This window comes from Carlito syrichta, unplaced genomic scaffold (genome assembly GCF_000164805.1).
Source record: "Carlito syrichta isolate Samal-C Ts95f unplaced genomic scaffold, Tarsius_syrichta-2.0.1 Scaffold317098, whole genome shotgun sequence".
Lineage (NCBI taxonomy): Eukaryota > Metazoa > Chordata > Mammalia > Primates > Tarsiidae > Carlito > Carlito syrichta.
The window spans coordinates 26,264-41,504 of NW_007261194.1; the positions used below are offsets into that span (position 1 = coordinate 26,264).

The window sequence follows — 15,241 nt, forward strand, 5'->3', positions numbered from 1 at the left end:
GCGGGTCTCGAACCCGTGGGCTCAGGCAATCCACTCACCTCAGCCTCCCAAAGCACGGGATTACAGGCTGAGCCACTGAGCCCGGCTAGCTGGGAGTTTTTGAAGTCCCACTAAGGGGCTTTTCCATAGGTTACTCAACTAGCAACAATACTACCTTCATATTTGTACAATACCTTTACTCAAATGCTATAGTCAGGAGAGATCTCCGACATTTACTTTCCAGTCACTTTTAAGATCTGTCCTGCCCTAGCAATCTGTCAATGACTGTGTCACCAGGATAGCCCCTGTGGAATAGTATAAAAATTTTAGCAGTTTTTTTTTCTAGTCACTTAAAAAAAAAAAAAACTTAACAGATCCTCCCTAGTTTCCTTCTCTACAGGCACAGCTGCTTGAAGGCTCCAGTCCCCTGCCAGATACCAGAGATGTCCACAAAACTGGCTCAGTCTAAAACAGGTCAGCATGGACCAGTGCCTGGAACCCCAGTTACCTTTAGCTCATTAACATGTCATTAGAATGCTAAAAAATCCCTCCCCTTTGGGGAAATCGCCACCATTTTGTATATATGCAGCAGATGAGGAAGCTTCTTTGTAAACTGTGCCTATGTGTCTGGAACTCCACCCTGTCCATGCATACCTTCCCCACCCTGCACTCAATTCTTTAAAATTCTCATACCTCCTACTTATGGGAAAAAAAGTACTTTCAGAATGCAAACTCCCCTTTTCCATTCTCTCTGATCACTGAATAAAACCTGATTGCCTTTCTCAATTGGATGGATAGTCTTCCTTTGTGACTGGTACAAAATAGGGAAAGAACACAGTTTACTGGTGATGTATGCGCAAGAAAAGATGAATGGCAGGAACTTGGTGTTGACAAGATTTGTTTCAAACTGACCCTGGACCCATTATACTCCTATCTGCCTCTGACTCCTCATGTTTTGGTCTTTCTACTTCAGATACCTGATGAACGGGGCCCTCTGGCTCCTGATCCTCTGCTTTCTCTCCAGGTGATGGCATACCTCTTCCTTCCTTGTTCCACATCTGTTTAGGATGGCACTCATGGCAGGCTCTCTCTTTGTCTCCACCCTTCAGTGTGTTACTCCAGAAAGCAGCCTGCCCAGGTGTAAGCTAAGGTCTCAAATCTTTACTGTCCCTCACAAGTTGTGGTAGACTGGGCACACTCATCCTGAAAACCATCACTGAAGAGAAAGTGAAATCTAGAGCCTCACTGAGGCAGAAAGGGTGACATGTCTTCTCACCCATCATAAGTGTCATGGCTGACACTCCCATAACAAAAAACAGATTTACAAGAGAAAAGCATAACAAATTTATTTAATCACGATTTGATATGACACAGAGCTTTTATAAATGAAGACTCAAAGACTGGGGAAAACTGCATTTTTATGCTTAGTTTCAATGGAGAACAGATAGCTGTGTAGAAATGTGACTGGACAAAAGAGTGTGGTCTGATGGCAATAGACTAAGGTGAGAAACTAAGCAAGTCTTGTTTATTCAGGTTCTTCTTGGCCTCTCTGTGTAGAGTTCCTCCCTCTAGGGTATGGGGTAAGACTCTGGAAAGAGGATCTTTAAGAGAGAAGTAAGAGAGTGACTACCTTTCTAAATTTTATGGCTGGTTTTGGGGAAGAGGAGTTCTAGTTCCTTTCCTTTCCTTTCCTTTCCTTTCCTTTCCTTTCCTTTCCTTTCCTTTCCTTTCCTTTCCTTTCCTTTTCTTTCCTTTCCCTTTTTCTTTCTTTCTTTCTTCCTTTCTTTCTTTCTTTCTTTCTTTCTTTCTTTCTCTCTCTCTCTCTCTCTCTCTCTCTCTCTTTCTTTCTTTTGTCAGAGTCTCACTCTGTTGCCCAGGCTGGACAAGATCACAGCTATCGCAGCCTCCACCTGCTGGGTTCAGGCAATCCTTCTGCCCTCAGTCTTCCAGGTAGTTGAGACTACACACACACACCACCATCCACACTCAGCTAATTTTTTGATTTATTGTAGACACGAGGTCTCACCAATTTGTCCAGGCTGGTCATGAACCCCTGGGCTCAAGCAATCCTCTGACTTCAGCCTTCCAAAATGCTGGGATTGCATGCATGAGCCACTGCGCCCAGCCAGGAGTTCTAGTTTCTATGACCCACTTTGGGGAAGAGGGATTCTTGTTTCTATGACTTGCTTCAGGAGAGAAATTGAGGTGAGAGACAGAAGGGAAGGAGAAGGTCAGAGAGACCTTGCTTCTGAGGCCTTCCAATCTCTTTTACTTCAAAGTACCCAGCATGCCAAAGTGCCACATTTTGGGGTATTATTTTCTGAGCCCCAAGAGCCTGCATTGGGTAAAATTGAAATGAGTCAATACTTATCTTCATTAGCTTCTTAGATATAGAGGAGCATGGGGTTTAGGACTGGGAATAACTCTTTGTTTTTCAGATTTGAAAAATAACCTCTATTTCTTAAAAGTTAATATATGAATTATAGGAAACTGAAAAGAACAAAGTCACCCATAATCACAAGTAGTTTCCAGTTTGACGTTCCCTTCTAGGTCCTCTGTGTACATAGACACAACAGCCAATTTCATGGGATTGAGATTGTACAGTATGTATCATGCTTTTTCACACATCATGAATATTTACCAATTCAAAATCCCAAAGCTATATGAGTATTTTGATAACCAAGAATACACTACACCAACTCAATCTGTCAGCCAAAAATGTAATCCTGCCTTTCTTGGGACAAAAGTTTTATAGAAGACAAAAATGGCTACAGGTCTCTAGATAAAAGTTGGTATTGACAGAGTTCCGATTAACATACTGCATTCCCTTTATGGCCAATTTAAAATGAAACATAAAGCAACAGAGTACACTGAGTAAAAAGTTTCTAAGAGAATTCATTATCAGGTCCATACCACTAAAATGTTAGCAAGAAGATACGTTTCCACTGAATTACTTAATGTAGTCCTATAGTACAGACAAAAGAGATGCACATGCATCAATGGCTACAGTACAAGTGGAAATATGAACATATCTGCATACATCTTTCCCTTCACACTTTCTTCTGTTCCTCAGCTGCCAACCTAATGAACAAGTTATGATGCACACTGCTCAGAGGTGTTAACAATTCCATGTCCAAGACACAACTTTTCTATCAATTATAATGAAACTATTCACACACTGGCTAATTCACTAGCTCTACTTTTTATCATATGTTGTTGCCCCAGGACACCTATAAAGCTTAGATGTTGCAAGATAACAAGTTTGTCCACTATAGACACAGGCACTTTACTAAAAAGGCATGTATAGACCCATGGCTATAATCTAAAAAATCTTCTGGGTATGGCAGTCCTAGCAAAGACCCTTCCCTTCACCCTTTCTCTCCTCTTCCACATTCCAGAGCCCCAAAATGTAGGTTACGAAAGTTTACTCCCAGAAGACAGTCCTCCCTAAAAACTAATGAAAGGACGTTTATAAAGGGATTATTTTACTTCCTCTACTCTTAACATAATTTGAACACCAGGACTTTATTCTTTCATATACAGCAGTATTAACTAAAATGCACATGCAGAACAATGGTTAAACCATCTGACCTAATCTAACTCACAGGCAGAGAATGCTTCTATCTGCATAATTCCTCCTCCACTATCCAGTGAGAAGTCAGCATATGTTTGAAAACATCAAGTTTAACAATTATATTTCTAAATGCAAACACTCCTATGAAATAACAAAAAAATATGTCAAGGGTGTTGCTTTAGTCTTCTACTTTAACATATGTTGTACACTTTTAGGCATCTAGAAAGACTAGATGTTTCAAAGTGGACTTAAGTTTTCCACTATATACAAAGTAGAACTGAATAAATGCACATACATAACGAAGGCTGTAATTTGAAAGTGGGAAGAATTCTTGAAGAGCATCCAGTTATTGGTAAGAGAATAGACGGAGGAATAGAATAGAGAATCTGGAAATAGATCCACATAAATATAGTCCACTGATCTTTGATGAAGAAGCAAATGCAATCCAATGGAGAAAAGTCACCACCTTTTAAGATACAATACCAAGAGTACAATCTAGATTAGATATAATTGATGGCTGGATTTTATTAAAATTAAAAACTTCTGCTCGAAAAAAGACACTGTCAAGAAAATGAGAAGTCAAGTCACAGACAGAGAGAAAATATTTGCAAAAGACACATCTGAGTAAGAGTTCATCTCCCTCAATTTGCTGAGGTTCAGAGAAGCAGGACTTCGTTCAAGACCACACAGTAGCATGGGTAGGTTTAAAACAGGGCCTCCTCTTTTCCTTCTTAACCTAGGTTCTCCGTGATAAATAGCCTTTTGTTGTCTAAGCCTCTCATTTTGTCAAGGGTCTTGGCTTCCTTAGATATAGCTTTCCTCCCATTTATTCCTTTCTCCTCCTCTCATCAAAAACCTTCAGCATACTGCTGCTTTAAAGAAAAGTGACTGGAGGGCAACTCCTTCAGGTCCCCTCCCACTGTGACTGTGGGAACTTTTCTGTCCTCTCAATAAATCCTGCTTTCAGAAAAAGAAAGAAAAGTGACTGGTGAACAAATCCATACTCTGAAGTTAATCATTCACGTGGCTTAGGGATTTGTATTTCTAATACATAGTTAGAGATGACAATGCTTGAATGAATTCAGATGACAATGCTGAATTCCCCAAAGAGGTGATGCTGGTGCTGGGACCTGGTTGAGACCCCCAAACCAGAACCTCCATGATTCAATCATTTCTTCTCTTTTCTTCCCTCCCAAGCTTCCTCCTTCTTTGGGGTGGGCAGCTGATTACATCTCCTGGGGTGATTCAGATTACACGGAAGTGGTTATAAACGAGGAAACCCTAGAGAGGATTGATAAAACAATCACAGCGATCCTCAGATCTTGTGGTCAGGATATTAAGAGGAAGAGAAACAAAACCCAATCAAGCAGAGCAAAGAGAAAAGAGTGCATTCTGAATCCAGAGGCTGGAATCTGAGCACATGAAGAGTTGGAACCATTTCAGTTTATAGCATTTATCTACTCTTTCCAAAGTGGGTTTATAAATACCAGTCCCCACTAGAAGCAACAGCTAGACTTTTCTAGTCTTTTGATAATAATAATGCTAAAGACTAAAAGTATATCTCAGATTTTTTGTTTAGCATTATTCATGGGTTTTCTCATTTAATCTTCACAATATTGTAGGGTGAGTACTCATGTAATCTCCATTTTACAGATGAGGTAACAGAGTTTAGAAAGGATAAATAATACACCTGAGACTACACAGCTGGTAGGGTAAGAAGTTTGATCTGGGTATGTCTCCAAATCTTCTTAATTGTTACGCTTTCGTGATTATTTTTCCCGAAGTCTCGCTCACTCTGTTGCCCAGGCTGGAGTGCAGAGGCAAGCTCACAGTCACTGCAGTCTCAACCTGCCGGGCTCAGGTGATCTTTTCACCTCAGTCTTCTAAGTATCTGGAACCACAAGAATGCGCCACCACAACCGACCACTTTTTTTGATTTATTGTAGAGATGAGATCTCGCCAAGTTGCCCAGAATGGTCTTGAACCCCTGGACTCAGGCAATCCTCTCACCTCTGCCTCTCAAACTGCTGGAATTATAGATGTGAGTTACTGCGCCCGACCACTTTCATGATTTTTGGGTTATTCATATTTTTCCCCTTGTCCAAATACACATTGTACATCAAATAGCTTCTTTCAAAGAGTTTTCCTTTCTGATTGGTATGCTTCAGTTTTACTAAATGACATGCTTCTACATTTGTAACCATCTTCTTTTAGAAACATTTCCTTGTATTTTGTGCTTTCCCAGTTGTGATGGGAAAGCAACTCATTTCTGTTTCTGTGTCCCTGGAAGTGCCCTACCTGACTCTGCTACTATCTCGTTTTACAAGTTGTCCAAAAGATATTGTCTGGTTCTTCTATCTTGGCAAAATGTCTAGTAGTGGTGTCTGGAGCCTGAGACAATTCAGGGAAGTCGCATGTGCAGTGTGCAAAGCTTCCTGACCATTTTCACATCATGGCACACAAAGAAAATTACACACAAATGTTGTAAACAAATGAAGCTGCTCACAGCCACAGCAGCAGACTATCCCTAGATCTGAGGACCACTCAGTGGTTCTGTATACTCATAACTCACACAAAGCCTGTAGGTGGTCCCTGCACACTGTTGGGGGAATATAGGAAACATGGAGTCTTTAGCATCAGGTAGACCTGATTCTGACTCTACCACTCATTAACCACATAGTCTTGGACAAAGCTAAGTTTCTTCATGGGTAAGTGAGGATGGCAATATTTATCTTCTGGTATTGCTCTAAAAATTAGAGATAATATAAGTCAAGTGTCTCTTCCACAGTAAGCATTTATATGCTTACACAGTAACTATCCATTTTGGTTTCTTAGTGTGTAACTACGTATTTTCTTTTGTTCCTAATGATATTTATAAAGTATTGATATCAGTTAATTGGCATCTCATCACTGGCAAAAACATTTTTTCACCTAAAAGTCAGATAAAGTCTAGAGGTAGACTGGAGGGGGCGGGTAGGATGGGGCCAATAGTAAAAGCCTATGGCAGAGTGGGTGGGGCTGTGGAAGGTTTCTGCAGACAACAGAGTGTGAGAAGATGGTTTCACATTGTCATTTCTTTGAGTTACAGCTTGCTTCCTGAGAGGGCATTTGGGAAAGAGTACCCAGGAGAGGACCCCAAGAGGGATTCCAGAGCAACACATGTTCTAGGGATATTAAGAGTAAATAAATGGTGATGAGAATGATGACAGAAAGCAAGAAAAGGAAACCAAAATTCACTGGTCAGTCATGATGTACTTTGAAGGCACTCATGTTGAAGGCACTTTTGCTAGTCCTCATATTCTCTTTTATTTTTCAAAAGGCTTGAGTACAGTGGTTCCAACCAGGGACAATTTTGCCCCCAGGGAACATTTCCCAATGCCTGGAGACATTTTTGTTTTGTTTTGTTTTCACAGCTGGAAGATGCTCCTGGCATCTGATGGGTAGAGGCTGGGGATGCTGCATAGGATCCTACGATACACAGGCAGGTCCTCACAACAAAAATCATTTGACCCAAGATGTCAGTAGTGCTGAGGTTGAGAAACTGCTTAACTGGTAGGCATGATAATCTATACTTTTATAGATTTGAAACCTAAAACTCTGGCAAGCTAGCTGGCATTCAAACCTAGACTCAACACAGCTCCCAAGTCCATACTTTTCCACCAGGCTGCAGGGGTGAGAGCAGTGATGGGAGTGAGGGTGGCAAAAATGATGACGATAACAAACCAAAGCACAAATCTGGGATAATAGATATGTATTGAGATATTCATTAGATGAATGAATGGGTAAATAAACAAATAAAGGGGGGAGGAGAATAATGAGGATGAGTATGGTCATCTTATGGCCACCTTGACATACCTCCTTGTCCTTGTTCCACAATCCAAAAGTGAGTCATGGATTATGATAAGAGAGAAAATCAAATGATGGTAGGTGACCTCGAGCTCCTGTCTTCAATTTAAGGGGGAGTCCAGATTCCAGTGTCTAGGTCTTCAAGTGGAAGCAGAAGTACTAGAAGAGTGCCAGTACACTGTCCTCCATCACCTTTTCTAAGGAGGCTAGAGGCTAAGACAGGAGATCCTGAGCTGAGTTTTAGTGGCCATTGCCCTCCTTCCCCAGAGGCCCAGGGCAGCTGTGGCCCTAGAGGAAGAAGAGGGAGGTTGTTTCCCAGTTTTAAAAATGTGTAAGTTTGAACTGAGATGAACCAGATTTATTCTGGGAAGCTCTGAATCGTCTAGGAGGGCACAGTTAAGAGGAAAGAGGATAGAAGGGGAGGAGCCTATGATAAAACAGAACATTTGTTTTCACTTCCTCTTTCAGACTCTAGAATTTGTCCTCTGGAGTGTTATTTGCCAAAACTTGAGCAAAGCCTGTGCCTGCCGTGCTGCCTTGGGAGTCAGCTTGCTCCAGCGGAAGATGGGGATCCCCTCATTCCTATCCCTCCTTGCCACTGGGAGTGACTGGATTGATTTCAAGCCCTCTCAGTCTTTGGGCCACGTGCTTCTGTGGACAGCTGTGCTATTCTTGGGTGAGTCAAGGACCTCAGGAGGAAGAGATGAGTGGGAACACCTTGGCTGGGGCTGAGGTTGGGCAAGGAGGTGGGGTGGCATAGAAAGCATGCCAGGACAACCAGGAGGGTAAAGGCAGGCTGATGGAGATCAAACTTTCACAGCCCTGCTGGCTTTGGAAAGTCATCAACTGTAGCAGAGATTGGGTTTCTTAGTGTCTTTTACCCAGTCTCACTGGACGTGCAGGTACCTGATGCTCTGTCACTCTTCACATCAGAACCTGCTCTGAGAAAAACCCAGTAACCCACATTTGAATGATAGATGAGTGACCAGAGTATTTTCCCTCTTTGAAGCTTGTGTTTCACATGGGACCAATTCTTAGGTAGAAGTGCTAGTGCTGCCTTAGACAAGGAATGGAAAGGAAACTATAAGATGCGTTTTTGCGGGGGAGGAGGCAGTGACAATTCTCTCTGCCCCTGAAACTTCTTCATGCAGCCGAAACATATTCTTTTTTATGTGTAAGAAGATTCTCCTGGGCAGAAGCACAGGAAGATCTGGGTTATCAGGGAACAGGGACTCTGGGAATACACCAACCTGGGTAATTTTGAAATCGTCAGTTGTGGGACCAGAGAAATCACACATGTCTTCTGCCTTGTTTACTGAACAGAACATGGGTGGTAGGACCTAGCTGTGATCAATGAGAAAGTCAGGATCCAAGGTCAAGATGGAGGGTTGCTCTGTGACCATGTCCTCAGCTGTTTGACAGGGAACAGGGATCAATGATATTGGGTGGATGGAAAAGTGTAGGGGAGGCTAGGTAAGGCTTTCGCCCCAAGCTCAATTCCTGGGGCCTCCACCGTCACATTACAGAGGATGGTATACAGCCAGTCCTCGAAGTTACGTGCTATGATTGATAGTGAATTCAGGTCAGATCTGGGAGTCCTTGGCTCTCAATGCCGATGGTATTGGGCTATAGGAGAGAGAGTATTCCCCCATGAGTGAGATGCAATGGATTAACATAGAATAGAATGTAGAGTGAGCACTGTGGGGAAGTTCAGGTTTAGAGAGCTGATGTGCTCCACTAGCTCTGCTAACAGTGCCACCAACAGCCAGTTTCTTGGGCAAGACTCCTGGAAGAGATCTTTGGTACGTCCTTCCATTTGCCTCTTGCTAAGCCACCAAGGATTGACTGCATCTTTTTTCTTTCACACTGGGGCCTCCACACTGAGGTCTTTATCACTCAACAACTCAATTTTCACAACACTCTCCGATCAGGTCTTGATTGCTCCTGCCTCCCCTCCCTTGAATCCGTGATGCACACCGAGGCCGTGGCATCTTCAGGGACAGCTATGGCTAAGTCATTTCACTTCCTAGATGCCTTCTGTGCTTTTCCACTGCCTACTGCAAAATCTCCAATTCTACCTGTTAACTGTGTTCCTCACTGCATCTCCAGTGGATCTTACTCTATAGCCAGGGAATGTGGACCCTGCAGTTTCTGTTTTCAACACCTCTGCTCCTGCCAATTTTCCAAGCGGTCTTATTTAACCTTAAATTCTAGATCTAGGCACTGTTCTAGGAATTGGAAACTGAGTGAACATGACAGTTTTCCTGAGCTAAATCCCAAGGTCTTTGTGTTTTTCACAATGAGTTCATTGGGTGGGATCACATTTGGTATTCATTACTATTTGTTGGATGTGGCCTGAATGCATGATTGGTGACTTCCCTTGCCTGTCTTTATCTCTTTGTTGTTTTTTCTCTTCTTTCTTATCCACTGCAATGTCCCCCTTGCCAATCCTACATACTCAAGTTTTATCTATCACTTCTATGCCAATAACTGCTTCTCTTGTTTGTTTCTGTCAGGTATACTTTTATGTTTCCTCTTGCTGGTTGGACACCTCCAAACTGATTTGTCAGCTAAAAAACAAAATGTGTCCAAAATCCAACTTATCGTCATCTCCTTACAAATATTATTCTCCTAACTTTTGTGTTTGCATGAGCACAGCTGCCTTTTTCCTAGTCATCCACTTATATCAGACAGAGAAGGGCAAGGGAGTTAAGGGAATTTGTAAGGAGGTGACTGATTATAGTGAGGTGTCATTGAATTCAAACTTGATGGAGATTGAGGGAAGGAAGGCAAATATAGACTGAAGGATATAGACAGTGGTGGGTGGCTGCTTTGGAGGTTTTCATTTTTATTTTTGAGTCAGGCTGGAGTGCAGTGGTGTGATCACGACTCATTATATCCCTGACCTCCTGGGCTCAGGTACTCCTTCTGCTTCAGCCTCCTAAGTAGCAGGGACTACAGGCATGTACCACCATTCCCAGCTATTATTTTAATTTTTTGTAGAGGCATAGTCTTGCTATGTTGTCCAGGTTGGTCTTGAACTCCTGGGCTCAAGCAATCTTCCTGCCCTGACCTCCTTAGTAGCTAGGACTACAAGTGTGAGCTACCACACCTGGATAATTTTTTTCATTTTTTGTAGAGACAAGGTCTTGTTATGGTCTCAAACTCCTGGGCTCAAGCAATCCTCTCACCTCAACTTCCTGAAGTGCCAGATTATAGGTGTGAGTCTCTGCCTTCGGCCAAAAGTCTCCTTCTTAATTTATCTCTGCTATTTCCCCTGTTCTAATCTATCTGACATAACACATTCAGCTCAATTTGACAATTCCAAGTGGCAGCTAAGAAAGCTGTAAGTTTATTGAACCAAAGAGCAAACTTTTTAAACATTAGTTTATATTTATTTAAAATTTACCACATGTGAGGTAGCACACTAAATGCCTTATCTGGATTATCACATTAAATCCTTTCAACAACTCTATTAGGTAGGCATTGCTGTCATTTCCTCCCTTTACAAGCAAGAAAATTGAAGCAGAGAAAAGTTAAGAAATTTGTGCAAGGTCCCTTAGCAGTAGTGGAGTAAATATTTAAGCTCAGTATATGCTGTCACCCACTGTCACACATTCTGGCATTAGGAGCCCTCCAGAGTATGGCTTCTGTCTCCCTTTTCAGCTTCGTCCCTCATTATTGGAGGTGCTTGAGTAGAGAGCAGAAATCAAGCAGAAGTTGGGCTGCAACTTGCTGGGAGTGTTGACTCTGGCAAAATCATCTTCCTGAAGCATAAATAATTTGTAAAGCCCTATAAGGACCTCTTTCCAAAGGGATTTTTATTTTAATCATGCAAAAGTGGTAAACCAAAGGAAAGTGTCATAAAACAGATGGAAGAAGGTGTTATATAATTTTATTTTATTTTCTTCTGTCTATGGGAAAGGAGCTTCGAGTCTTTTTGAAAGTATACTTCAGGCTGAGCTTGGTGGCTCATACCTGTAAACCCAGAACTTTAGGAAGCTGAGGCAGTAGAACTGCTTGAGCCCAGGAGTTCAAGACCAGCTTGGGCAACATAATGAGATCTTGTCTCTACAAAAAAATAAAAAAATTAGTCGGGCATGGTGGCAGGTGCCCTTGGGAGGCTGAGGCAGAAGGATCACCTGAGCCCAGGAGTTTGAGGCTGTGGCAAGCCATGAGCATGCCACTGCACTCCAGTCTGGGCAACAGAGTGAGACTCTGACTCAAAAAAAAAAGTGCACTTCGTTCAGGCAGTTGAAGGGGACATGGGGGACACGGGGTAAAGGCTGTGCTGTAGGGTGCTCCGAGCCTGTGCAGAATCCAAACCAAGATGGGCACATCTCAGTGCAAATGTTCAACTCTGAGCTGACCTTTTTGTTCTGTCTTCCAGCTCCTGTTGCTGGGACATCTGGTGAGTACGCCATCCACACCCTCTCCTTCCCCAGCTGCCTGCTTCCTATCTTCCCAGTAGTCTGTCTGGAGGTGCTCTGAAGGCACCAGCAGCCGAGCCCAGGACCAGGTCAGGGCCAGGAGAGGTAATTGCTCCCAGAAGATGCTCTGGCCTCTCTCCCTCGTTCCTTCCTTGTTTTCCTCCCAAGGAGGCAGGTGGTGGGCAGCCATTGTACACAAGTGCTTCAGCTGTTCTGGTACTGATACGAATAAAATCAAGAGTTTCCTCTCTCCAAATACAATTCAGGCACATACAAAGTCACATGATCTGCATAGGTTGCTCCATGTGTTGGCAAATCCTCTGCTTTGCTTGTGTCTGAGGGCTTCAAGACCTGTTCCCTGACAGAAGGAGGTCTGTTTCTCCATGCCCCTGGTGGCAACTTGGTGGAGTGAGACTTGGTGGAGTGAGCCTTGCTGGTCGTTTGTGTATCTACACCACTCAGCCTCCTCCACCACAGTACGAGCCCGATAGCTTCTCGCTCTCGCTCTCTCTCTCTCTCTATTCTTCTGAGGTCACAGAGGCTACCCTGTGCTTGGGTGTGAGGAGGACAGGTCATCTCGATCCCCTCCCTAAATAATAAAGAATGACATTAGGTCAGAACAAAAACCTGATGTCTGATTCCCATGCCAGACATCTCCAAAGTGAGTACCCTCTTGTCTTCAGCTAGCCCTGGAGAAAGTTGATTCCACTAGAGTACAAATGCCTCAGGTTACAGGGGAGAAAAGTAAGTCCCAAAGGAATGTGTATGTGTGAGATGTGTGGGGGAGGAGAGAAGGGTGGGGAACTGGTTGGGATATCTCTGGGTGAAGTACATACATTACTTGGGTGTTTCCCTTGGCCCCCTCCCTCCCTTTCTTATGAGGATCTGCTGAGCTCTCTGGAGTACCTGGGTTTCTGGACCCTTGTGGTGGGATGTATGACCAAGAGGAATTGTCTTCAGTGTCAGAATCAGCCTGGCTCTGCTCTTGATTCCCCCAGTAGGACCATGGTGCTGATTCCGGGCTTACTAAGGCTCTTGGGGGTTCCTTTTCCTCACACTGCCTCCTCTCTCTGTCCCTCTGCAGCTCTCTCGAAGGCTGTGGTGAAAATCCAGCCCCCATGGATCAACGTGCTCCAGGAGGACTCCGTGACCCTGACATGCTGGGGGGCCCACATCCCTGGGAATGACTCCACTCGGTGGTTCCACAATGGGAGTCCCATCCCCACCCAGGTCCAGCCCAGCTTCACGTTTAAGGCCATGAACAGTGACAGTGGGGACTACAGGTGCCAGACGGGCCAAACCAGCCTCAGTGAACCTGTGCACCTGGACGTGCTTTCTGGTCAGTGGAGGAAAGACCCGGGGAGGCTCCGGGAGGACCCGGAGAGGTGAAATCTGAATCTGCTTACACGGCGGGGGTTTGCAGGAAAGGGTAGCCTGTTTACTGAGAAGCATTGCTGTGAGTTGCCCACTCATTTCCCATTTCACCCACCCTTCAGTTTTGGATGTGTGGTGGGGTGGAAATTCCTAACAAATTCCTCAGTATATATGAATGGTTGTTTTTGTCTCAGTCTGGATTGAGCAAGAAGGTTACAAGGGCCATAAACAGGCAGCTGAGTGTCAGAGAAGCAGAAGGAAATCCCAACTCCATAAAATTCTTCCATTTTTATGGCAGTATTGAAAAGCATAAACAAGCCACAATCGAATTTCCTAGCCCTGGAAATTTACTAGCCACATAAACATGATGAATTCGTTTAACCCTTGGATCTCAGCTTCCTCATCTGCTCTTGAGGTGACCAATGTCTCCCTTGTACGGTTATGGTGAGAACTGGCATTTTCCTTCCCCCTTCCCCCTTCCCCCTTCTCCATGTTCTCATGGTGCTGAGTACTGTTCTGTCTTTTCTTCCACCAGATTGTGGGCAACTTGAGGTGAAAGTTATGTCTTATCCATGTTTGTATTTTCAGTACCTGAAACAGGGCCGAGCTTAGTAAACGTTTTGCTGAAGAGGTCAATATCTTTACAAAATAACTGACAAAAGTAGTCTCTCCAAAAAGAAAAGTTACAATGGCATTCTGATGAATATTGCCACTGTTACTCTTTACTTAGTTCTTTCCTTCATCTGATTCTCAAATGTTCCTCAAAAGTACACAGCAGCCAGGCGTGGTGTCTCACGCCTGTGATCTCAGCACTTTGAGAGACCAAAGCAAGAGGATTGCCTGAACCCAGGGGTTTGAGGACAACATGGGCAAATTGGCGAGACCTCATATCTGTAATAAATCAAAAAATTAGCTGAATGTGGTGGTGCGCTCCTGTGGCTCCAGCTGCTTGGAAGCTGAGGTGGAAGGTTCTTCTGAGCCCAGAAAATTGATGTTGTAGTGATTGTGAGCATGCCACTGGGCAAGAGAGTGAGACTTCGACTCAAAAAAAAAAGAAAAAAAAGGACACAGTAAGCTAATGACCTGCCTGTGACACTCTGCCTTCAGACAAAGACCATGCTGGAGCAATGCTCCAAATTTCCCAGCATTCCTCACGTAAATTTATCAAGTGACACTCAGTAGGTAACATTTGTTCTAAGCTCATGACTTTCTACGGTCCCCAAAGACATATGTCTCTGCTGTGTCCTCCTCACATGTCATCTCCTCAATCAGACTAGATTCTTGAGGTTGCTCGTGTTCTTCCCGTAGTGGCCTGTCATGCCAGAAATTATTATAGATAAAATGACATTATCCATGCCCATTTTCAAGAATGAGGAAAGTGTACAGATCTCATAAATGATGGAGCCAGAATTAGAGTACTGAACAGTCTGATTTCAGCCTTATGTTGCTTCCTCTGCACGTCATGTCCCACCAGTAAGTATGGTCTGGGTCTCAGAGTTGAACAAAGACCTCCTGGTCCTGTGGTCTATTTGTGTCTTTCAGGGTGGCTGCTGCTTCAGACCCCTCACCTGAAGTTCCAGGAGGGGGAAACCATCCCGTTGAGGTGCCATAGCTGGAGGGACAAGCCTCTGGTCAAAGTCACATTCTATCAAAATGGAAAATCCAAGAAGTTTTCCCGTTTGGATTCCAACTTCTCCATCCTACGAGCAAACCACAGCCACAGTGGTGATTACCACTGCACGGGAAACATAGGATACACGCAGCACTCATCCCAGCCTGTGACCATCACTGTCCAAGGTATGGGTACTTTACCGAGATGCAGGAGGGAGAGAGTTGACAAGGGCTGAGGTCACCTGAGCCTTCATGGAGATCTGAGAAATGCCACAGCAGCAAAATTGAGCACTGGAACAAGGAGAAGCAGTGTGGAGGCCTGGTTAAGGATTAGCTAGTGGGAAGGAGTATGAACCAGAGCACAGAGCCCTCAGCTTCCAGATGAGAGGTGACAAGGCTGTCATCCCACGCTGACATGCAGGCCCCC

General features: G+C 43.9%; 1 protein-coding gene across 3 annotated transcripts in view; it reads left to right on the forward strand.

Moving 5' to 3' along the window:
• The first annotated feature begins 7,963 nt into the window (after positions 1–7,963).
• FCGR2B (Fc fragment of IgG receptor IIb) overlaps positions 7,964–15,241 on the forward strand; it is an 11,224-nt gene continuing 3,946 nt past the window's right edge. For 2 of the 3 annotated variants that reach the window (XM_008074704.1, XM_021707381.1), the window contains exons 1-4: positions 7,964–8,075; positions 11,790–11,810; positions 12,914–13,168; positions 14,746–15,000. In XM_008074704.1, the coding sequence (XP_008072895.1) occupies positions 7,964–8,075; positions 11,790–11,810; positions 12,914–13,168; positions 14,746–15,000 (643 nt within the window). The remainder of the gene's footprint in view (positions 8,076–11,789; positions 11,811–12,913; positions 13,169–14,745; positions 15,001–15,241) is intronic. The other variant, XM_021707382.1, reaches the window with a different exon arrangement.